Source organism: Anguilla rostrata, chromosome 6 (genome assembly GCF_018555375.3).
Source record: "Anguilla rostrata isolate EN2019 chromosome 6, ASM1855537v3, whole genome shotgun sequence".
Lineage (NCBI taxonomy): Eukaryota > Metazoa > Chordata > Actinopteri > Anguilliformes > Anguillidae > Anguilla > Anguilla rostrata.
In genome coordinates this window covers 54,082,045-54,107,006 of record NC_057938.1, presented here as the reverse complement: position 1 = coordinate 54,107,006, position 24,962 = coordinate 54,082,045, and the positions used below count along the sequence as shown (strand labels likewise).

Here is a 24,962-nt window from a genome sequence, read left to right as displayed (position 1 = left end):
ACGACACAAAAAAGTCTAATCGCACAGAGGATAATCACACCGAGCGAGGCGCTGAATTTAAGAATGCAGCATGTCCATACAATCAGCTTTCAGATCTCCAAAATAATCTACAAGGGAACCTGGGCAAAAACCACCTGAGCTAACAAAAGCACAATTAGTTGGTCTGGCTGAGCCGTTAGAACGGCAACGGCATCAAAACGAACCTTTAATCTCTGCAGAGGTCCTCATGTTGATTTTATTTACCCACGGCAGCAGAGACTTTCACCAGTTCGGACTTTCCTCACGCAATAAAGGAAAGTTCTGGCTTGCTGCGGTTACATATAGGCTACCCGCCCAGACCAATCACACTGTCCAGGGCTATTTGCATAGATAAGAAAGAAATACCGTTTGAAATTAGGTCAGCCGGTTGTAAGGTGAACCGGGCGTTGTACCGCTGGAACTCGCCCATCTGTAGCCTACCCAGAACATCGATGTCGAGACCCGACAATGCTTTCTTCCAGCTCTCTGCCAATGGGGGCACAGAGCTATAAACACAACCTTGCCCACAGAAACCCCTGAATCTGTCTACAAGCATCTGGCTCGAAACCACACTGTAATACTATGTAATATCAAGGGTCTTTTAAGAGGTTCAAAATTAATGATTGGATCTGAAAACTCACAAGTCAACGGGGATTCTTTGCCTCTCATCTGGTCACGAGAGCAGCTGCACTCCCGACGGTAGCTTACTTCAGACTTCAGTGTAACTTCAGAAGGGAATTCACCCAAGAAGTAGCATTCCGTTCCTCACTAACCTAGCGCCGGATATCTTGGGGCGGAGAACGACTCCGCCCCCAAGCCCCCCCCCGCCCCCCCTCCGGTTTGGTCGAGGAGTGTTTGGAAGAATGCCTGTCCAACCAAGTGCACGAGCCGTGTCCGTTATCTGAATCCGAATTTGCAGGGTGGATTAGTGGTAATTGATTTTTTTTTTTTAAACATATTTACCAAATGCACCACATGAGCCTTTTAAATATAAAAGTGTTCGTGTTCATGTGGTGCATTTGGTAAATATGTGAGTTGGTAATATATGATTAGAAATTCTAAATATTTTAAAATATAAGTGACCAGTATAATTCATTGTAATAGAGTATGCAAACTGTAACAACAGTTCATTACATGTTGTTGTGAATGGACACATAAAGGTGAACCAGCCATCGTATGTGATGACAGCGACGTTTCGGCTCATAAATCGTTCCCTGTCTGAATTCTTCCAGCTAAGGTGGAGCAGGAAGTGGAAGAACTTTTGCGCAATCTATGGTTAATAAAAACAAGGAAGAAGTGTTTATCGCTCAAAGGTAAAGAATATAAGCACGCATAGCAAGCACACCGACTGTTCTTCAAAAACAGTCTGAGGTCACTTGCTTGTTTGATTACGTCACTCTGATCTGTTGATGTTGTGTCGATGAAGAGCGGATGTGGGTTTTTACACATTGCCGCAACCGGCATCTGACCTAAATGCATTGCAGTGACACTGGAACTGTTTAGAAACTCACGTCTCATATCGCTGCAAACAAGGGGTCAAATCTGCAATTAATCTGCTGCAGCCGCATCAGCCCCCCCTTTGAAGTGGGACAGTGGAACACCAAACGACACTGGGAACGATGTTTTCCTAACGTAATTCATAATTTATAACTATTTATAAATGAGCGTTCTGGCACAAAATGGCTGCCGTGCATCACCCAGGTGGGTTCTACACATTGGTGGTGGGTGAGTACCCACTCATCACTGTAAAGCACTATGAGTGTCCAGCTATATAAATGCAATCATTCATTCATTTATTCATGCATTGATTTACAATTCCCGTCACAGGCACAGTGCACGTTCCACCATGACACGCATCGTTTTTATCTCCGTTCCAATAGGCCTGTCAGCTCTGACACGTGAAATATTAGCCGGAGAGTTGCATCCTGGAATCGCAATTTCCTCCTCGCAACAGCAAAATTACTCCACCACCAGCAAGGCTGACTCCTCATTTCCCTCTGTGGGGGAAAAAAAAAAGAGAATGGCTCTCGACTGGCCAAAATTCTGTCAGAGCAGTTCCAGAAATCAATACTCCAGAAGGTGAACTTATGTGCCGCAACTGCTAATTTTTTTTCCTTCTTTTTAGCAACACTTTCCACTGTCCTTTCACTTGACTGCTGTGCCTTGCCAGACAATGGACCGTGTCAAAGCAAACCTTTCAAAGGGAGGACAAAATTAGATGTCAACTGAACAAGAGGCCAGCTTCACTCCAAATGAATGCATACGTGGACCCCTGCTATTCCACTACCAGGGCCATTTTTTGGAGTCTCCTAATTTACAGAAGGGTGATGGCTAATTAGCACAGCGGAGCCAAGTATTGACCTAATCCTGTAAGAGAGATTACCAGAACCCTGCTTTCACCAAATAGCCCAAGCAGGGAACTCCACTTTGAGTATTTGACGAGTAGATGTTAATATTTCTATTCTATGATACTTTCCTTCTCAAGTGGTTTTTATGGTTCACAGATTATGTTAGTATCAGGGTTGCACTAAATTCCATTTCAATCAATTCAGGAAATGAACAACTGGAATGGTAAGTGTATTATGTTTAAATTTTCACCTGTCAATACACTGCATGAATATCCTAAATCAGGGGTGCACAACAAGGGCCTGTTTCAGGAATTTTCACCAACTTCCGCACTTAATTATTTAATCAGCTCAATCATACCTTGATCTGACATTTGTATAAGCACCAGCTACATCTGCAAACTGCAAATGCATCCAAAAGATTTTACTGAGCTCTAGTACAGTAGTGAACCAGCGTAGTTTATAGAGCTGTTAAAACACTAAAACTTACGTAATAGTTTGGAACAAAAACCAGCATGCAGACCGGCCCTCCAGGACCGGGGTTGTGCACCCCCCCATCCTAAATTGACTCAAATAACATGGAAGCTTGCTCCATTTTTAGTATACACTAGCAAAAGTAAAGATTTTACCTGACAGTGTTAACCAAGCTCCTCTGTCCCTTGTGGAAGTCATGTCTCTACCCCTGGGTTCTTGTGCTGCTGCTGTGCTAGGCAGCGTTCTGGATGGGCCCTGTGGTTGCGAGTGTAGGGAAGTGCTAGCGTATGTGCTTTAAACCTTACATAACCGGTAGGAAGGCCCGGACGGTGGCCAAACTGGCCAACTTGAAACCGGTCTCTTTTCTTGGCGGAAACAGGAAAGGACCGTTCCCCAGGCAACGGGCCCCATTCACAAGGGCCCTGCACCCGTCAGTCCTGGCACTCGGAGGGCCGGGGGCCTGCAAAATTTCAATGGCTCTCCGTTTCAAACTTTTCAAGGGCAAGACGAAAGGGGGGTTGAGGGGGCTGGGGTGTCAATTCAATGATAGAAAGAGTAATGAACTGATTTAATTTGAGCTCAGGTACAGTAAAATCCCAGAGACAGTGTCTAACTTTCAAGGGCCGCATTCGAAGTGGCTCTCTCACCGTGGAAGTCTCTGCTCTTGCGCTCTCTCTCTCTCTCTCTCTCCCTCCCTCCCTTGCTCCCTTTCCACTCTCTCACTCCCTCTATATCTCTTGCTCTGCCCCCCCCAGTCTCTCCCTCTCTCCCCTCTCTCTTTCTCTCTGTGGGAAAATACAACAGTTAGATAATGGTCAGCAAAGGACACTGGGTTGGCGTAAATCATATGTTTATATATAAAAAAATCAATACAGAACCAGAGTCGGGTATACATTTTAGAAGCTTCCAGCAAAGCTATTTACAATCTCATAGTGGATGCAGTTTTTGAAGTTAGCCTTGTATCACTGTTTTCCTGCACGACTTGCTTCTTGTTTTTAATTATATTTGGCGCGGTTTAAGGTCTGTTCTTTCTGTTTATATGCGGGTAATTGCATAACTGCGCTGTATTTCGTCTCCGCGCGCTGTTTAGGCAGGCGCCAGGCGGTGATTTTCGACCCGCGTGCGGTTTCGTGCCACGGCGCGTGCGCACGCGCGCTGGGGGGTTGAAGCCGCGGTGTTGAATCGCAGATCTGTTGAATGCATTACCGGCTTCGCTAGCGTTCTGCAGTGCAGCAACAGCACTTCGTTTTCGGGTGGGGGGGGGATTCCTCTGCATCGTTTCAAATGAATAGCTCCAAGCTCTAACCGAAACTTCATTATGATGGTAACTCGTTAATATAACAGCAGAAGGTAAGACAGCTTAGCCTACTCCTGTTAAAAAGAGAAAAGTGACTAAGAATGGTTTAAATCAGATTCAGCCCCTTCTGTCAGTAAAAAGATGTGCATCTGTGCTGTCCTTCTTGCTGACAGAATAGAATTTTAAAATACTTTACTTTTTCCTGGTCGAACTTCAGAACTTAGATGACGCGAAACCCTGATATTAATCTTTAATGAATAACTATTTTAGCCAAGATGTTCTCTTGGAAAAGAGCTCTTGCAGCAGTACTAGTAAACAGGCAGGAGCATTTTCGAACCTCAAATGTTCAAAACCCATTAAGAGTAGTTCTTTCATCCATGTTTGCATGAGCATGCAATTCGCTGTACAGCTTGGTTGTTGTTGTGCTCTGAAATGCTGGTTTTACTAATTAGGAAGTAAGGTATAGGGGCACATGATTTCATGTAACCACTGTTTTTGTGTTTGTGTGTGTGTGTGTGTGCGCGTGTGTGTGTGTGTGTGTGTGTATTTCTGAGTGTGTTTGTTTCTACACGGAGAACCACAAGGTTGGGTGAACAGAGGTGATAAGTGGCAATTAAAATAGCAAATAAACGGTGTTTATCTTTTACCCTGCAATTTCGCCGAGCCTGGCCTGTCAGTTAGCGTGTGATGTAATCCAGGAGGGGCCCCTAATCTTACCTGAGTCGCTAGCACAGCAGTAACTCGTCTCTGGAACACTTGGATAGTACAGATCCATCGCCTGCAAACAAACAAAAATGGTTTCACCAAATCATTCCATTGCTCAGGGCACCATAGTTAATTTTTTTATTATCGTACACACCGCTCGACTGTGACACTATTGTCAACCGAGGAGGAAGAAGACGAGGTAAGGGGTCGGTCGCCATCCCGAACCCCCTTTTTGGGAAAAATAACACATTTGGCGCTGAAAAATGTACAGACTAGACCAGTACTCTTTGGCCCAGGTTTCCGATGAACCGCAGGTTCTGCTGTTTTTCTTTTTACCCTTTAACAAGCGCTTGGTCAGTTGGCCTGAAAGTTACTCAGCTCTACCTTCGGCCATGACCAACATTCATACCAAATTTCAGCCTCCTGGGGCGAAAACTGTGGCCGCTATGGGGTGGGACACTTCTGTGGACCGACCATCCGACCGACAGACAGAGCTATAGAGCTGCGGTCGCAGCAAAAAATCTCCAACTAATTAGGACGGAACCAAGAAACCAAGAAACCAAAAAACAGCGAGTTAACCGTGTAATCAGCTGCTTTAAGTCATCTAGCAACGTGAGCGTGTAACAAGTGACAACGGAAACGGTAGGCCCAGTGGCTCTCCAGGAACAGGTTTAGGGGACCACTGGACCAAATCATAAGCCGTATGCTTGGTCATACATGCCTGTTTTTGTACACTGACTTTATAAAATCGATGTCTTTGGGGGAGGGTTAGGGTTAGGGTTACGGTTGGGGGGCGGGGGTGGAGGGGGGGGGAGTGGGGCGGGGAGGTGACACCCAGATGTCTTGGTTGAACAATAGACAGTTCTCTGACATTAAACCCATGTGAAAATAATGGGAGCAGTCTTGGTAGAACTGCTTGTCCTCATTAAAATGCGAATGCAATGGTATAGTTTTAAATTTGTTTGATTCCCTTGAAACAAACAGAAAGGCAGAGTTTATATTCATTGCTTTTTTGCTTTGGGCTCTGGTACAATTCGCACGTCGAACAAAGTAATTGAGCTTAAGTAAGATGAATGCTAATGTTTCTATTCACTTTTCTCGCAATGATATAATGTAGTCGGCTGCTTTTTCCTTTTTCCTAAGCAGGGATATGGGAAATGTGTCACCTCCTCCATCAGCACAAGTGCTGTGCATCGGATTAAGTGCACAGCTTTATTAAATTAAACCACGCACTTCAAATTCAGGGTGCGCACCAGCTCCTCAATTCTGCCTCTGACGGGGACGATAACCTTGTTTCTTAAAATCCTTGGCACCCCACCAAACAAAAAAAAAAGAAAAAGAAAATAAATAGAAAAGTCAAATTACTAATCTCCCCGGATGGAACCTCACACAAACCTGCATCTCTCAATATCGTTTTTACCCTAGTGTGGGGGGGGGGGGGGCAACTTCACTGTGTGTTAAAATCTTTGGAACCACACAAAACAATGTATGATGCCAAAAAAAAGAAAAGTCTGAAAGATCCCAGGTAGTTTTTTCAAGAAGAGGCTTAGTGCTGGAACATAAAACCCCAACCTCCACCCCCGCCCCCCCCCACACCCTCTCTTTGGGACAGGATCACGTTGCACCCAGAGGTTTTAATGCTGCCCGTGTAATCCAGTACCCATCAGCCTCCTTAATGGCTGCTCTGTCCTCTCTACCTGCCGCCGGTGACACTGGCCCGGCTGGGCTGTGCCAACCGGAATCCATTACCCAGCCTCCCCTCTCGAACACGATACCTGCCGTGTGCAGCCACGGGGGAACTGACATGCGAAAAGAACAAAAAAATTCCACTGACTTAAATCCCTCAACACTGCCTGCTTGGACGCGCGCGAATGTGTGTGTGTGTGTGTGTTCGCGACGAGTTAAACAGGAACTCATGTTTGTCGTGCGCGTGTTAACATCTGAGCTGCGGTGTCGCAGGTTTACAAACTGCCGCTAAGTCTGCGTGTCTGTTTTCACTCAGCATTTAAGCGGATTTTATAGTCGGCCGTTCGAAGTGTATTTTGTAGAAACCTCGTAAGTGCGTAAAAACCTTGGCTGTCTTTATTATAGTACAGTATGCGGTCAGCTTGAATGCGGTTTCATTGCTAAATCCGTGGTGGGTCATTGACATAGAATTACCAAACAGCAGCCCATTGCCTTTTTTCTTTTCTCACCCTTTGAAAAGCAGGTTTTTTTTTCTCTAAATTCTAAGTCAGTGTTCTAGAACTCCGTTGCTTTCAGCCGCCGGCAGTGATTGTGACATCAGCCCAGCGTTAGAACGTCCAGTGTTCTGGAAGAGCATTCTAATCCCGTACTCTGTACTCTGTGATCTCACACCCTGAAGGGTTAAAACCTTTCTCCCGTGGCGTGACCAATCCGGAGCCTCTGCTCCCTGCCCTGCGTCCCTCTGGCACCCTCTCTCCCTTTTTTCCATGACTCACCTGTGGGTCTGCCAGAGTTCGCGTTTCTCCCCGCTTTTATCTGAAGTTTTTGTGCCCGGGACCGCCGTATCCATGGCGATGGCAAAACTAGGGCTTGTGCCGCTTCAATTATTCATGCAGGACGTTCTCTTTGATATCCTACTGTACAGCACAGGGGGCGCTGAGGGGGAAACGTAAATTAAACGGCGTTAGGAAACCCTCCCCGAGATGCCAGGGAGCCGAAGGAAGATCTGAGAAACTCTTCCCAGAATACGTTTTAATCACACAAACCCTCCCATACCAGGGAAAATGTCAAGTACTGACACGTCAGATTTCTTTCTGACAGCGTAATTTTAGTAATGAGACTTCCTTTTTGGCAAGGATCAGACCAGTTGTGTTTTAAAAAAAAAAAAAAACGCAAAAAAAAAAACGCAAAAAATCTCTATAAAGGCTGTATAAAGAGTATCATGGCTGAGGAGACATTAAAGAAAGAAAACAAAATCATTCACTCTAAAAATATATATATATATGTGCAGGAAAAAAAAATGTCTTGGCTATAGGGTTCTGGGTTATCGATCCCTGTGGCCTTGCCTGTCTTACACAAGGCAGGACTCCTGGCCATTTGCACTGTTCAGAGAAACATTAATGCTTTTAAATTCATAAAGCGGATTAACAAAGTGAACTGCAAGCGATTCTTCAGGCTGAGTTCTGTTAGTAGAACCAGGGGGCATAAATGGAAATGAGCAAAAGTTAAATTCTGTATGTGCATTAGGAAGAATTTTTTCAGGCAGAGAGTGGTCAATGTGTGGAATTAGCCTGCCAGGTTAATCTACGTAGTAGATGCAGAAACTCTGAGGGTTTTCAAGGCCAGGCTTGATACGGTGTTGGATACTATCTTGTCGGTGGGTAATCAGAGCACTAATTTAGAAAATGGCAAGCATTGTTGGGCTGAATTGGGCCATTCTGTTTCATTATGTTATGTTATGTTATGTAATACTGTCAGAGGGGCAATGTCTATATCCTCGCTCAGCAACTCTTTTAACCCTTTAAGGTGTGAGGTCACAAACATGTGATTAGAATGTTCTGAACTGAACATTCTAATGCTGACATAACAGTCAGTACTGATAATTGAGTTCTAGAACACTGACTCAGAATTTTGAGAAGCATTCCAAAAAAAACCTCTTCAAAGGGACAACATTCTTCATATTGTACAAGTAGGCGCAATTGAGCTTACAAATGTAATATTTGGCGTATATGTGTTTTTACAAGTACTTTAATTTGTATATGCGTACAGTATATGTGCGTGTGTATAAAATCTTTATGAAATTATTTCTGTATTATAAAATGAAAACCTCAAACTTAAATATGTTATCCATAAATTTATAATGGTAAAAGTGTTTAAATTATATTATATTGTAAATTCAGACGTTTATTACGTTAGACGATATTTGCACTGGACCATGTTATTGGAAATGCTCCTCGAAACCTCGAACCCTCCCTAATGTTCTCCTGTGCACAGCAAGCAAATGCATTCATTGACCTACTATTTTACAGCCCTCAGCGGGCCGGGGGAAGAGCCGCTAGCCCCTCGCGCGCTCTCTGGTTTGCCCACTACGCTTGGCATAAAAATAGCACGTCAGCACATCTGCTCCTCCGTCTGCGCGGCGGCCATTTTGGCTCCAACCAAGAACCCACCGGACCCATTGGCAAAAAACAAAAACAAAAAGGAGCCTGTTGGCTTGTGAGAAGGTTCGAGCCTCAAAGGTGAGTTTATTTGTACGGTGCTTTGGTAAGATAACACTAGCAGTGCGAGTATCACAATGTTCTGTTTCCTTTTCGCTCTGGTATGTCTATGGTTTGTTTGCATGGGCTATCTGCGTAAGCGAGATCCCTTATCCAGGGCCGGTTTGCACTATGTACACCGTACATGCAATCCATTTACGCGGTTGACTTTGAGATGAGTTAACTTGGGTAACCCTGGGCGACTTTGCGTCAGTTGTGCAGGAATTCGAACACACTAAATTTCCTGGACAGATATGCAACTCCACATGCTTCACGTAAAAATAAAAAAAAAGGCTCTTCCACGGCTAAAAACCACAGCCATGGACTGAGCCCCCCGAAAAAACCACCACGGTAATCGCCGTGAGAGAAGCCCAGCGTTCCGGAACCATCTTCTCGGGGGGTTCCGTCGAAAGGGGGTGGGGGCGGGGCTCACCTGAGTTCTCTCTCTGGGCTGCCACACCTCCTCCATGGCGTAGCTGACGAAGGGCCCGCTGCAGATGCAGCACTCCAGCATGATGGGCGTGGCCAGAAGGGGCGTGGCCCGCAGCGACCAGGGACCGCCCCCGTCCAGCTCCTGCTCCCGGCAGGCGGCCTTCTGCTTGCCGTCGCCGTGGTGACGGTTCAGCATCTTCCACTTCCGCACCTTGAAGGTAATCACGCGCACACGCACATGCACATGCACACACACACACACGCGCACACGCACATGCACACACACACACACACACACGCACATGCACACACACACACGCACACGCACATGCACATACACACACACACGCGCACACGCACATGCACACACGCGCACGCACATGCACACACGCATATGCACACACACACGCACAGATGCACACCGACACACACACACACATGCACACACATTAGTGGCTGTTGCAATCCAAGGTCTAAGATGTTTTTTTTTCTTTCTTTTTGCAAATATATCCACAGAAACGAAAACAAAGCAAATTAATTCTTCCTGGAATAAAATGTGTGGCCAGACCGTTTTGATTACATGAAATAGATCGTGCTGCATTTTGAGTCGCGCGCTGCGTGGTGCAGTTCTGAATCAGTGTGTTGATTGAGGGAACTCGTGCAAACGCAGGGACTGCTGACTTTCATTACGACACATCAAGCAGTACAGAAGATGGGTTTAAAGTGCACTGTCTAGCCTGTGGAAAAAAAGTTGTAAGGTATTCATGCAAGGCCTGGATCCAATCAATACTCTCCCTTAAATTATACACAGAACTTGGAAGTTGAACTTCTTTTTAAAGCTACCAGGTTTAGCTTTATACACAGAACTGTGCTTGTGATAAAACAAACACATTGCAGTTAAATTCAGATCAGAGGACAAAAGTTGATCGCGTCAAGGTCTCTGAATAATCGCTCCGGGCAGACAAACAAACAAACGAACAGCGAACACAGTGGAAATTCACACTTGCAAAAAAATGCTGCAAAAAAAATACATAAAAATTCATCCAGGTCCTTGGCCTTCACCGCTGTAATTCTCCACTCCCTCCCTCTTGCCCCTCTGAACTGGCATCCCCATTGGCTAATGATCCGGGGAGCTCGTTCCTGATTGGGCGCAGCAGCGTTCTCTCTGCACGCACGGCTGCGCTTCGTCATGGAAAGAGAGGCCAAGGTGCGGACTCTCCACAGGTGTCGGGGGCACATTCCAGACCGGGCCGCTTTGCGTAATCCACGGCCTTGACCCTCCCTCTCTCTCTCCTGGGGTGTGTTTAACGGGTTTTTTTCGGCTGGGCTGTTATCGGGAGCCTTATCCCGTAATGCCCGACATAAATGTCTGCTGACATCACAATGAGTGCTCGTGGAGCTCATTGTAGTCTGAAATTGACATTTAAAAAAAAAAAGCATTAATTTCTAGAAGCCAACGAGAGTTCACATACACCAGCAGCAGTGCTTATTTGCGTTGGGTAACTAATGACGACACAAAAATTCCTTTAAAATATCTCGATATACATCGTGTACATTCTTTGCATTTTTTGGTCAGATTTTCTTTGTGTGTCCCTTGCATGTCACCGTTCCTCTGACGACCAAGCCGCCTTCACCCGAGCTCAGAATCGACCGCTCGCTCGCTCGCTCACTCCCCAGTTCCTGCAGCGCGAGTAAACCCGCGGGGCGAACTGCAGTTAATCAGTTACGCTGCCAGACCGCGGGGCCCTGGCCGGACAGCTGACACCGCACCGCAAGCCAAACTATCGATTCGCCCTGTTTTATTAACAGCTGCGCCGGCGGCCGTCGTGGCGCGCGGTACTGTCCACTTCCCCCCGTTAAAAAAAAAAAAAACCCGGGGCACGGGCTTGTAGCTTTCGCTTACGTGAAAAACGACGCTACGCGCACAGGGGGGGGGTGTGTGTAGCATGCGCACGCGATCAGGCCTGGAACCGTTAGAATGCGCGCGGCCCCTGGGAAGCGGCGTCCTGCTGCTTGTTAAGTCCGGCATGTTCCGTGGCCGTCGTCGTCGTCGTCAGCGGCCGCCGCGCCGAGCGCCGTCCTCTGCTAAAAACCGCGGGGTCGCGGCGGTCAGATCTTTTTTTTTCTTTTTTTTCTTTTTTCCTTTTTTTCCCTTTTTTTTCGATGTCGTTTTGAGATGCCATTAACTCGGCTTGACCTCCCGCGTCTCGCAGGGGGATCTGACACAAATTCCAGCGTCCTTGGCTCGGCGGCGGTTTACAGCGCCTTTCACAAGGAGGCCGTCTCCATATCAGCGCCCCGGGACCAGCGGCTCGTTATGTAATCTCGCCGCAGATAAGACTGGTTTAGGATGAAGGGGTCAGGCCGCTTTTTATTAACGCACGGGACCGTGGCACTGGAACAGCGGCTGAGGGAACTGGGTCTGGCAATCAGGAGGTTACAGGGTCACATTCCAGGAGGGACCCCCTGAAAAAGGTGGTGTACATGGCCTCAATTTCTTTGATGTATTACTGGAAGTGTGGCAGATTTGGGGAGAGGGGGAGTTCCCCCCCCGCTCCCCCTACAACTGGCAACCCAACTTATCATCACATTTTTGGTATTTGTTTTTTCTTAGGCACAATTCATGTTTTGTAGAGACGTCGCCCCAAAAATAACTGCTGTTCCCATTCTGACCACCATGTCTGCCGCTACTCTGCATGTTCAAGAACAGTACGTAAGAAAAGTGAGTTATGTAATTCAAGGATTATTCATTTGCTGAGCAGTAAATAAATAACCACACAGTGTCACTGAAACTAAATGACCCTGCTTCATTTTTCACAGTTATAATATTGGCATTCACATTCGCACCATTCGCAACTGGAGCAAAAACTTTTTTTTTAGGATGCCCCTTTTGTAAGGCCAAACACACATATCTGACCCGCAGAAGTGAAGTTATGTGGTTTCGGAGAGCGCATCAGTGTTCAGCGATGGGCTCCAGGACCCTGAGCAGCTTTTAGCGCCTTGCTTGAAACTCATAAATCCGTGCCTTTAAATCCTCAGGCACTCTTAATTTCCCCGAGACGATAACCCCCTTGGCTCCTGCTAAGAATGCACACCGCTCTCGCAAGCGTTTCACTCGTGGGGGGAACTTTCAAACCCTAACAGGACTTTCAGTCGAAAAAGAGAGAGAGAGAGAGAGGGGGAGAGAGAGAGAGAATATCTCTTCTTTATTTCCCCCCGTTTCTTCGTGCAGTGACAAGGAGCACGTTTGCTGTACATCTGATTCAGTTTAACAGTGACCGCACAAGCATGTGTTCTAATGACCAAAAATGCATTCCTCAAAAAAAAAAAAAAAAAATTCCGATGTGATCAATCAACAGAAAAAGAAAATCGCTCGCTCTGTAGTCTTAAAAAGTTCAGACCGGTTTTGTGGGGCTAGACGATGAAGCAGAACCGAGGCTAAATTATTTGATTTTAATTTGTGTCCGTCTGGCACAGGTCATGGGGATGATTACGGAATCTATCAATGATTTCACAAACAGAATCCCCTCTCCTGTTTGTTTCTGAGAAGTTAGCCACGTGTAAATGGCTGCAGCAGCACAAACAGCGTTTGGAAAGTTAACCGCAAATGAACCTGTTTTTCACTTGATGGTCGAAGTTGGAGGCCATTTTGATTAATCAAGCAGATCTTGCCAGAGGCAGTTTGAGACTTAGCATTAGCACTCTAATGAAGCCGATTGTGCTGAACTGTGCTTACCATAATACGTTCTCTTCTCTAGAATACATTGCGGTACATAGGGGTTGTTCTAAATTCACTCAAAATGCCGAAAATAACAAAAGAAAAAAACAATGTGTGGCCAGCACTGCACTAAGCCAACCTCAGATTTCCAAATCCCAGTTGGTCCTTGTATAATCTCATGTGGATGTTGAAACTTTATTGCTAGGTTGATGTGTAACATTTTAGAACACTTAGCTAAGATGGACAAACAAACCCCTCTTTGAATATGAGTTTTTTTTTTTTTGGCTGACTTATCTTTTGTGAGAACAATTGGTGTGTGGCACAGGAATGCACGTTCCTGCTTTTACAAAAGAGAAAAGATTGGAACAGCTTTGTTTATCGAAGGTATGTAAAATGTTGTCAAAGAATGCCAAAAGTGCTTTCATCTGACAATGGCCTCGATTCAGCCGATATCGATCCTTAACGTCGGCAAATTAATGCACGGCTTTGTTCTTTATTGGCTGGGATCATGAGTTGCCAAAAATGAACTGTGTTTGCTAAGTAAAAACACTTGAATCTAAGGCAAAGTCAAACACAAACATTGATTGAATTAAGACCTGTCTAGATTAAAGCAAACGCAAGTATGGTTTAGGTGACTTCGAGCCAATCTCACCAGCAGTATTTTTAAGCTTTTCAGAAAATGCAATAATTGGGCCTTTTTGGTATAAGAATATTTTTTTCTTTATAAGTATTTAACTGAAGTATATAAGCATTTCAGTATTTGCATTTTAACCATTTGTTGAATTATTATTTAAAGTACTTTGTATGTATTTATTTTTTACATTTTTACATACAACTTCAGCAGCTTGACTGTTTAGCAATCCCGTTTATAAAATGCATATGTGCACAGGAAATTACCGACTGTTCTTCGAGAGCAAGGCTTGGATGCTGTTCAAACCCCGACAGGAAGTGACTCTCAAAGTGAACTTTGTGAAGTATCATAACACTTATGGCGCTAAAGTAATAAAAGCTACCTTCCGAGGGTGTTGCTAAAAATATGAATTGGGGGGGTGGGGGGGTGGGGGGTGGGGTTGTTAATGGCATATCGCATAAGCAGGTCTTGCCAGGCCCTGTTTAACAGTGGGCACAGGACCAGGGACCAGCGCATAACCGACCAATCAAGTCCCAGGGACAAGGACCTTGTCTGGGTAATATACCTCATTCACAGAATTGCACTGAGCCACTTCACAATCGTGCCATGACCGTTTCACGAGCGTGTCACGTGATCGTTTCACACGTCGATGCGTACTGCGTGCACCCAAATCCATTTCAGTTTATATGTGGCAGAAACTCACTGAAAGCTGCTTTTTTCCAACATTATTCAGTAGCTGGTCAACTGAACGAGGATACAGGCCTGAAGGTAAACAATTACAATGGTTGCTTTAGGCAAATATAACACAAAAATGTAAATGTTCATACGTTCATATATTGCAAGCGTGCTTTTATTGTTTGAGAAAAATCTGATGCAAATCTTCATCTTGATGACCAATCGGATCATTCTGACATGTTGCTTCTGTGTCTCACAGGACTTTGCTTAGGAGGAATGACATGAGCTTAGAATTTTTAATCCCCCCCTCTTTCTTTTCTTTCTCTTTGAAGATCAAAGCAATTAGCCTAGCGCGCTGTTCCTTAAACTACCCTGTCGGGACCCAAAATGGGTCCCGGGAGGTTCTGGGGTGGGTCCCGTAATGAGTCTGTACTCCTCCAGGCCACGCTAGTATGTGTAGCTATGAGGGACTTTTCAAAAATACTAAATTCCTAATTTGGCTTCCTGATGTTGTGAAGTTTAGAAGCCGATGACCCAGGGGCGGGCATCGCCTGATGGGTCAGTGGAACACGTCAGATGGAGGATTAACCGTGTCCTTCGTTAACTGTGACTTGACTCGACTCGACCGCTTCTCCAAAATCCTTACACAGATAAGACTCTCAGAACTGGCGGTGCAAAGGTGAGCACGTGTGCGGTGCCGTCATCTCAAAGGTGATGTGAGGTAAGCTTTTTATTGTTTTTTTTTTGTTTTTTTATAGTTGTTTCAGTCGCTGTCTTCTTGAGCCACACCGTCATCAGTGACTTAAAAATGTAGTTTTAGTACAAGATTGCACGCTTTGGCTAAGCGTTGCATTAATTTCTATCCTGATTAGTGCTCAATATCATCTGAGCAAGGTGTAAAAGGACATTGTCCAAGCAAATCAAATACTGATTGTCCAAAAACAAAGGGCTTTCAGTCAAAATGAAGGTCACCCGGGTATATGGATGCCAGTGAGTACACATGTTGCTTGCCAAGTTAGTATTATTGAAATTTATTTTTATGAGGTTAAAAAACAAAAAATGTTTTCCCTAAAAAAAACATGCATTTATTACAAATTTTGTGTGGTCATAGGTATACATGCTGCTTGATAATTTTTTTGGTTCATTCAAAATCATTAATAAACCCATGTCCTAACCTTTCTTCAAGCTGCTGAACACAACCGTAAACTTGCCTCAACCCTCAGACTTACCGTTTTGCTAACCCTAACCCTAGCTGAACCCTAGTTTGAGCTCTAAACCCTAATTGAAGCCATTGGTACTTTTGAAAACATCATAAAACCCATTTGAAATTGATGGAAAACAAGGTAAATATCATGAATACAATAATACAAATGCAAAATAATATATTTGAGGTCATTGAAAAAACTAAATATGTTATCCCTAAAAAATATGCATTTATTACACATTTCATATGGTCATAGGTAGACATGCTACTAGACAAATTTTTTGGTTCATTCAAAATCATCAACAAACCCATGTCCTAACCTTTCTTTAAGCTGCTAAACACAACCGTAAACTTGCCTCAACCCTCAGACTTACTGTTTTGCTAACCCTAACCCTAACCCTAACCCTAGCTGAACCCTAGTTTGAGCCCTAAATCCTAATTGAAGCCATTGGTACCTTTGAAAACATCATACATCAAATACAATGATACAAATGCAAAATAATATATTTGAGGTCATTTAAGAATGAATTTAAGTATGTACTGTCTGTCATGAAAATGTACCTCAGAATGTCCTAGGAGAGCTTTTGTGTTCTTCTTTGAAAAAAGAAATTGCATGTCATTCATTTTGTATAGTTTGTTTTTCCAAGCTAGTCTCGAATATCAAAGGAGAACCTCCTTCTTTCAACCGAAAACCAATATCAGCTATTTTAAATGAAACCACTTCTCATGTTATTTACTTTTGAGAATTATTGAATGCGGTGAAGCAATTGCATCCAGTTGCATACAGAACCATTATATTCACTGATTCAAGAATGCAATTTATTAAACAATCACATGCATTACTAAGCTGACACATTGCTTGCAGTGGTTAAACATGGAAACCTTTTTGCTTTCCTTTTCAATTGATGTGTCAGTCTGATGAAGGCCCTTACCCGCCTGCACACACACACACACACACACACACACACATATACACACGCATACGCGCGCACACACACACAAACTGCACAGACAAAATAACTTAAATGAAGACTTAAAAAAAAAAGCTTCTTGCGTCAGTTGGGGACCGGAAGAGCAGGGTTAATATGAGGCAGGCTTCGCGAGGGAGAGATGGAGGCACGTTTCCGTGCCAACAAGGGGGCGACTGCACGCTGCCAGATCCGGGTGAGGGCGTTCAGGCCCATTAGCGGGTCCTGGGGAGGAGGAGGGGCGGGGTGAGGGCGGGGGGGGGACTGGGGAGGGCGGGGTGAGGGCGGGGGGGACTGGGGGGGGACGGGGACGGGGGGGTGACACATTAACAGAGGGGGACGCTGACAAGGCATGACTTTCTGTTCTCCTCAGCTCTTTCAACTCCCACACCACCCCCTGCCCCCCCCCCCCCCCAGCCGCCTCCCCCTACCCCCACCTGTTAATTGCACGGCTCGAGCCCCCTGCTGGTGTCCCAGCCCCGCCGTCCGGTCTGACGTAACCGGGTGCCAGGCCAAGCAAACAGGAAGTGGGGGGGGGGGGGGTTAGGTAAAAACTCGGCAGCTGTGCAACAGTGTGTTTTTTATGCCCCACGTACAATAGCCAAATTTAGTTACGCAACGGTCGCCGTTTCGACACTGGCGAGGGGCGGGGGCGGGGGAGGGGGGTAGTTGTTTCTAATATTAGCATCAATTAATAGATGCGTTGCTTCAGCTTTTTGTGTGTTGTTACAAAATACAGAGTGATGGAATGCGGTGAGATTGCATTCATTTCGGCGCTGGGTAAAAATATGCATCTGTGATTCAAAGCTTGACTCCTGTGTCCTTTTTTTTTTTTTTTAGATATCATGTGCTCTGTGGCTGTTGAGTCAATGTCAGCGATTGTGACATGGTGAAGGTCAACCATTTGGCCTCCGCAGAGGGTGATCAGTAGCGCTGGACACACAGACTGTCCGAGGCAGCTGGGCTTATCTCTGGGCTGTGTCACTGTTCAGTGATAACGGTGACACTCTCACAAAGATAACGACACTGAAGCGTCCCAAAGCAGTCTCCTTAAACCGCCGTACAGGCAGTGAACTTGTGCAGAAGTTATGATTCTGTTTTTCATGCATTCCATAAAATTATGAATATATTTCATGTATACATTTGCCAGATTATTCGTCCGTCCATTATCTATAGCCGCTTATCCAGGACAGGGTCACGGGAGGTGCTGGAACATATCCCAGGGTGCTTTGGTCAAGAGGCTGGAATACACCCTGGACAGGCCGCCAATCTATCGCAGGGCACACGCACCATTCACACACAATTCAATCACACCTATGGTCAATTTAGAGTCTCCAGTTAGCCTACCTGCATGACAGCGGAAGGAAACTGGAGTACCCGGAGGAAACCCACTCAGACACGGGGACAACATGCAAACTGCACACAGAAAGGCCCAGGCCGGGATTCGAACCCAGGACCTTCTTGCTGTGAGGCGACAGTGCTACCCACTTGCCCAGTTAGTATAATAATAATACTAATACTAAGAATCAATCAATCAATAAATCAATCATCATCATCAATCACCATCATCGGAATGTTCATACGAAGTTCTACGTGCAGTGCTTCAGATGTGATCTTGTGAAGTTCAGTTTGGCCACCGCGGGCTGGAGTTAACTCTGTGAAACCGCGAAGGCCCCTTCGCTGTCGCCGCCCAATGAGATGCGATCAGAGGGCCGCGACGGAAGAGAGCGAGGATGACTCACAATGGAGAGAGAGAGAGAGAGACGCCCGTGGGGACGAGCCAACCGGCATCACACAGGAAACGCATCATCGCCCTTCCCCTGCTCCGGCGAAGGCTCGCAATTACCCCTTAATGAAAAAAAAAAAACCTGCTGACAGGAAGACCGCCAGGCCCGCAATTCATCAATCAACCCCCTTCCTTAACTCTCACTTCTGTGCGCGCCTATTTTTAACTTCACAAATACAATTCGCCGGGGTTCACTGAACCTGCCTTGCATTGTGATTTCCACAGAAGCCGAGCCCAAAAACCCTTTCATCTCTGGGTGTGGGTTGGGTTTCCTTTGTCCTACCCGGGAACTCATTTCCCAAACCTCAACATAACCTCCTGAGGACAGGTACAGGTGACCAGGGCCCTGAATCACCAAGCAGGATTAGTGAGGCTGTTTGGCCCCTGTCTGGTTGCTCGGCCCCTGGCTGACTGTTTGGCCCCTGGCTGGCTGTTTGGTCCCTGTCTGGTTGTTTAGCCCCTGTCTGGCTGTTTGGCCCCTGGCTGACTGTTTGGCCCTGCTGGTGTTGCCCCTGCTGGCTGTTTGGCCCCTGGCTGACTGTTTGGCCCCTGTCTGGCTGTTTGGCCCCAGGCTGACTGTTTGGCCCCCTGTCTGACTGTTTGGCCCCTGGCTGACTGTTTGGCCCTTATCTGGCTCTTTGGCCCCTGGCTCGCAGAGAGATCCGCTCGGCGATGGGATGGGCCCGGGGCTGGAGATTTTGGTGTTGTGGTCACCATGTGGAGCTCCAAGCTGCCAGATCAGCATCGCCCCTCACCTCCTAAAAACCAGTCTGTGTCCCTTTAATCAGCTCCTGTTTGGCTCCTCTGAACTTTGGCTAATCATCGAGGGAACGCTCTTCCTCAAAATTCAAACTAATAGCTCTGCCTGTTTGGGAACCTGTGATGCACAGCAAAATTTCAGTTGGAGGCTAATCAGGCTGACTTTTTCTAACTAGAAATAAATAAATAAATAAGTGAAACACCGTAAATAAATGATCGATCCCGGGGAATCAGCAGAAGGTTCTTTGAGCCCGCCGTAGCGAGCTTCCCCTTTTGGAAGTGTGGCCGGGGCGTTGCGTCAGATTCTGGGCACATTTCAAAGAGCTCCATCTATTTAAATATTGATCTGAACGTGGTGTTAATTTTTCCACCAGTCGCACTGCTCTCCGTTCTGTTTCGGCCTGTGAGTCTGCCAGCTCTTAGTCTGATTGGTTAATATTGAGCCGCCACTGTCCTATTTGTAATTAATATTATATTTTGCTGTTCTATTTGTAATTAATATTCTATTTTGCCGTTCTGTTTGTAATTAATATTGTATTTCTCTGCCTTTTTGAAAGAGGAACACAAAATGACTTCATTTGCTTTTGTGTTTGCAAAGCTTGCACTTAAATCATTGTTGCTGCTGGTGTTTTAGTTCAGTCTGAAACAAAACAGTAATCAAGTGCTATCGTCGTCCTGACTTAAACAGGCCTTCTTATCCATCGTTTGAAAAACACGTTGAACGCCGCGTTGGGGCAAAGCACAGCTTTTACGGAACAATTACCGTGTTTCTCTCAGGTCCCAGTAATATTTCAAAACAGATACACCATTACAACAACAGACTTCACAGCAATACCCTTCACGCTTCCTCTACATTTAATGTAAATGGTGGTGGTGGATTTGGGAATGGTTATAGTACAGGAACAGTAACTAGATGTCTTTAAACATGAAATCTTACATCTCCTCAGGCCTAATATTTATGTACTTATTATTATTATTATTATTATTATTTTAATTAAAAGGAAAGCGGAGTGTCTGCCATCCCTACATATCTACATAACATAACATAACACTATAATATAACATAATGATGAGAACAGGTCAGTCAGCCCAACAATGCTCACCATTTTCCTGACTAAATTAATATCTGTGTTTTCCCACTTTTATTCAGAACGGGGGAAAGCAGAGAGGGGTACAGACAGAGACGGAATCACTGTACAGACAGTGTTGTGGTGGGGAATTGATTTGTGTGGTGTTTGGGAGTCGGCGGTGCCCTGGGGTCTGTGCCAGGCGGGTCAAGCTGACCCAGCCGCCCGTCAATCATTCACTCGCGGGTCACTTCCTGCGTCGCGTCTGGACGCAGGAACTCTGCTTTGCTGCTGAATTCCACAGTGTGAGATTCGTGTGGGATGGAGGGGGGGCCCGACAACTGTGTGCCAAAACAAACCCCGTGGGGGGCGGGGGGGGGGGGGGGGGGTTTTCGCAATTGGTCCTTAATGTCCAACTAGCTGCTTGTTTACGGTCACGTGCGTCCAGACTAAGTTGACCAGATTTCAAATCACGGTCCTCGAGGGCCGTGCTGGTTGTCCACAGCCTCCCTTTACCTGGGAGTCAGGTGTGAAGACCAATCAGTCTGGCCGATCAGCAGCACTAATTGTTCAGTTAATTCCCTGGGGGGGAAAAGAAAATAGGGCACCAAAAACAGGGACGTCTGGTCACCCTCGCCCAGACGGGCCTCAGGCCGCACACAAGCTGCTTTTGGCCGCGTCGAGCCCACAGACTCCCGCTGATCTGTGGTGACCAAAGAGCAGCGGAATACGCTGGTCTTGGCGTGAGGCGTTCCAACCGCCAACGCAAGAGGGATACAGCTCAGGAAAAAAAAAAATGGCTGACTTGCTGTTTTTAAACATGAACTCTTCCAAAACAATGCATCTCCCCCAGGCCTATTAGGTTTTTTTTTTTAAATGCAGCTATGAGCTGTAGATTAAGCCATTGCCTGAGTTGTGACTCCATAACAGGTCTCTGGCAGAACAGAAGCAACAGCAGGAGCAGCAGCAGCACCAGCAGTAGCAGCACCAGCGGCAGCAGCATCAGCAAAGATAGTTTTCGAAAAAGGAAAAGATGGTCCACTCACCTTGCAGCCCTTGGCCTTCTCCGCCCCACAGGGGGGGTCGTCCGGCAGGTAGTACCCGTGGCCGAGGTGGCAGCAGCTGTACGGGGGGAACTGGGTGTACCACAGGTCCTGGTCCATTTGGCAGGATTTGGAGCTGGGGTACAGGAAGGCTTTGCCCTGCCCCTTCTCCATGTTCACTTTGGGGTTCCATATCCACCGGCGTACCTGCGTGGAGAAAAAAAAAACCACAGACAGTCTGTCAATCACCCATCAACCCCCCCATTGTACCCCCTGAACTTTTTTTGGGTTGGCTGCTGTCACATGACTAGGCTGTGGCTTGAACCGGTCTGGTCATCGCTATAGACAAGATGGTTTTAGAAGGGGAGGTTTTCTAGTGCTTCCTTTCTTGAACATTTCCTGATTCTTATGTTACAGTATGTTTTTTACAACACTAGTGGTGAATGTGCGTGCAATAACACATTCAAGTGACAACTTCATGTGGAAAACATCAATTAATTTATATGTACCATTATGACCATGCTGATGGTCCACTCCCAGACTTTGAGGTGCTTATACTGCCCTCATTTAAACCAGTGTTTATGACACGCTTGTTTATCACCACTTTATTTTTTAAAGTCTTCCTCCAGATGTCACGTCTGCGACCGCATTACCCGAAAAAGCCATGACAACGGCGCCGGTCCCTAGAAACACAACAACAACAACAACAACAGCGGCGGCGGTAACGCGCGGGACGGCACGGGACGACGGGCGCCCCACGGCCGAGGACCCAAGCAGCCGAGGACACAGGCCGCCTTGTTTTCGGCGTGACGCTACGGGCCGTCTGTTTGCCCTCCGGCCCGGCTCTCAGTGGGTGGTACCCCCAAAAAAAGGGGCGGGGACGATCCCGGGTCTGCCGGACTCTGCTGAATGAGTCAGGTGTGACTCATTTGTTATCCGCCTGTGGTGCACAGGGCCCTCATTATGAGTTAGATTTTAACCCCTTTTTGAAGAACAGGTCTTTCTGGAAAGGCTTTTTTTTTTTTCCACCCTCCAGGAATTCTAAGTCTAAGTGTTCTACAACTCCGCTGCTTTCAGTCGCCAGTGGTGATTGTGACATCAGCATTAGAACGTTCAGCGAAGAACGTTCTAATGTCATGTATCTGTAACCTCGCGCCTTAAAGGGTAAATGCTCTGATGGAGTTTCGTCCTGAGAACCCGTGTTGTAGTTCTCTCTGATGTAGTAAGGAGAAGGGGGGGTATGGTCGTCTCAGAAAACGAAAAAAAACGTTCTCTCCTTCATTATGATCTAGATGACACCTAGATGAAATTTGCAAGGTCACTCCAAATAAGGATACTTAACCCAGGTGTGCTATATATGTAAAAGAGTACAGCCAGTGTACTTGTCAAATCGCAACACTGCAGGTGTTTTTTTAAGGGGGGGGAAGGGAGAGAGAGGTGGGGGTTTTCATTGCAAGACGATGAGTCACGTTGTTGTGGTTGGACTGTGGCAATGTTACCAGGAAGAAAAAAAAAATGTATAAAAGGGTAATAAAAGAACTTGGAAAAGACTATAAATGACTGAAAAAGTTTATCAGGGATTGAAACCACAAAGGCACGCCTATGTTCTCAGAAACAATTCTGAGATAAAAAGTGCTGTAACTGCATATATTTTGGTAACTGATTGGTGAATTCCATGAAACCCTTTTTAGCCAACCAGATGCCTTGCATTTCCTTGGAAACCTGAGATTCACCACAAGGAAGAAGCGAAAAATAACAAACATCGCACGGTACCCCACCACAACACAGCGAGTCACACAGAGGCCTGCTAGCCAAACAGCCGCGGGCGTGTTTTGATACGCCCCCCGCGGCGGAAGCGTCAGCTGACTCACGGCCGCAGGAACCCGCTGGTGCTAAGACACTCGCGAAAACAAAACAGCGCGGATCGGAACGAGGTTCCTGTGACGGTGCGTTTTCAAACACACACACAGCGCGGATCAGAACGAGGTTCCTGTGACGGTGTGTTTTCAAACACACACACAGCGTGGATCGGAACGAGGTTCCCGTGACGGTGTGTTTTCAAACACACACACAGCGCGGATCAGAACGAGGTTCCTGTGACGGTGTGTTTTCAAACACACACACAGCGCGGATCAGAACGAGGTTCCTGTGACGGTGCATTTTCAAACACACACACAGTGCGGATCGCGGTGCGCCGGGTCAGATCCGTGCCATGTTCCTGTTCCCGTCCCACCTGCTGGACTCTGAACTCCCAAAAGACAAGACGGGGGATCAATTCATGGAGTTACCGTGCTTTGCTGCAAATTACGAAGGGGGGCTGGGGGGGCTGGGGGGGCTGGGGGGGGGGGAGGAAAGACACGTGGGCTCCATGTCAACAGAAAAGAGGGAGGTCCCGACTCGGCCTGCTGCTCACGCGAGCTGCTTCAAAAATAAATAAATAAATAAATAAAATAGCTGCTCCTGAAACTTTGATCGATCCTCCTTTTAAAGTTTTCTCAAGTCCCTTTCGGTGGAATCATTGTGGTTCGTAATGCCGAACGTGCCGTTCAGAAAACCTAAAAGGTGTCCATCTGTGATCTGTGGCCTGAAAAGTTCAAATATATAACGTACAGAATACAAAGGAGGAGGGATCGTTAAAATACGCCAAAAAATATCACGGCGAATCACGCTGAGATTCCATTAGGACTGAACATTTCCAGATGCCCCTAGGAAATTATCCAATATTCTGAAATGTATAAAATTTGATCTTTCAATTGCTTATGGACGTGCATTGAGGGTACTTTAATGCACGTGTGTTAAATTATGTATTGTTTTCATTCATTATATCGCATACATGTTTTCATTCAAAATCGAGCTTTATCACCGAGAGGATCTTGGGATGTCATGAATGCCAGGCCAACAGCTGGGGTTTCATGCATCTTTTAAACTGCGCTGTGTGAGTGCGTGTGCGTGTGTGTGCTTGTGTGTGTGAGTGTGTGTGTGTGTGAGAAAGCGGGAGAGAGAGAGGGGAGGAGCTCCCTGTGGATGTGAGCCCAGAGCTAAAAGACTGAAAAAAAAGTGTTTCTGGCTCCCAGAATGCAGTGGGGCTTATTTATTATTTCATCCCGCGGATGAAAGGCACTTGCCGCCGCAGTGTTCCGATGCGGCTCCAGAATCTCTGAGCCGAGCCTCTACGTCATAATCGCTCCCCCTGCCCTGTCCCTCTCCCCGCTCTCCTCTCCTCTCCTCTCGTCTCCTCTCCTCACTCTCCTCGCTCTCCTCTCCTCTCCTCTCCTCTCCTCTCCTCACTCTCCTCTCTTCTCCTCTCCCCGCTCTCCTCTCCTCTCCTCTCCTCTCCTCACTCTCCTCTCTTCTCCTCTCCCCGCTCTCCTCTCCTCTCCTCTCCTCTCCTCTCCTCACTCTCCTCTCTTCTCCTCTCCCCGCTCTCCTCTCCTCTCCTCTCCTCTCCTCTCCTCACTCTCTCTCTTCCCTCTCCCGCTTCCTCCTCTCTCTCCTCTCTCCTCTCCCTCACTCCCTCTCTTCTCCTCTCCCCGCCTCCTCTCCTCTCCTTTCCTCTCCTCACTCTCCTCTCCTCTCCTCTCCTCTCTTTCCTCCGCTCCTCCACTCCCCCTCTCCTC

General features: G+C 46.4%; 1 protein-coding gene across 3 annotated transcripts in view; it reads right to left on the bottom strand.

The window, feature by feature from the left end:
- Positions 1–24,962, bottom strand: part of sgk1 (serum/glucocorticoid regulated kinase 1) — a 35,652-nt gene that overhangs the window by 7,897 nt on the left and 2,793 nt on the right. The window contains exons 2-4 of one of the 3 annotated variants that reach the window (XM_064340600.1): positions 21,349–21,552; positions 9,496–9,705; positions 4,852–4,912 (exon numbers count right to left, since the gene is read on the bottom strand). In XM_064340600.1, coding sequence (XP_064196670.1) covers positions 4,852–4,912; positions 9,496–9,705; positions 21,349–21,552 — 475 coding nt within the window. Of the gene's footprint in view, positions 1–203; positions 509–659; positions 824–4,851; positions 4,913–9,495; positions 9,706–21,348; positions 21,553–24,962 lie in introns of those variants that run through there. The other 2 variants (XM_064340597.1, XM_064340599.1) reach the window with 2 other exon arrangements.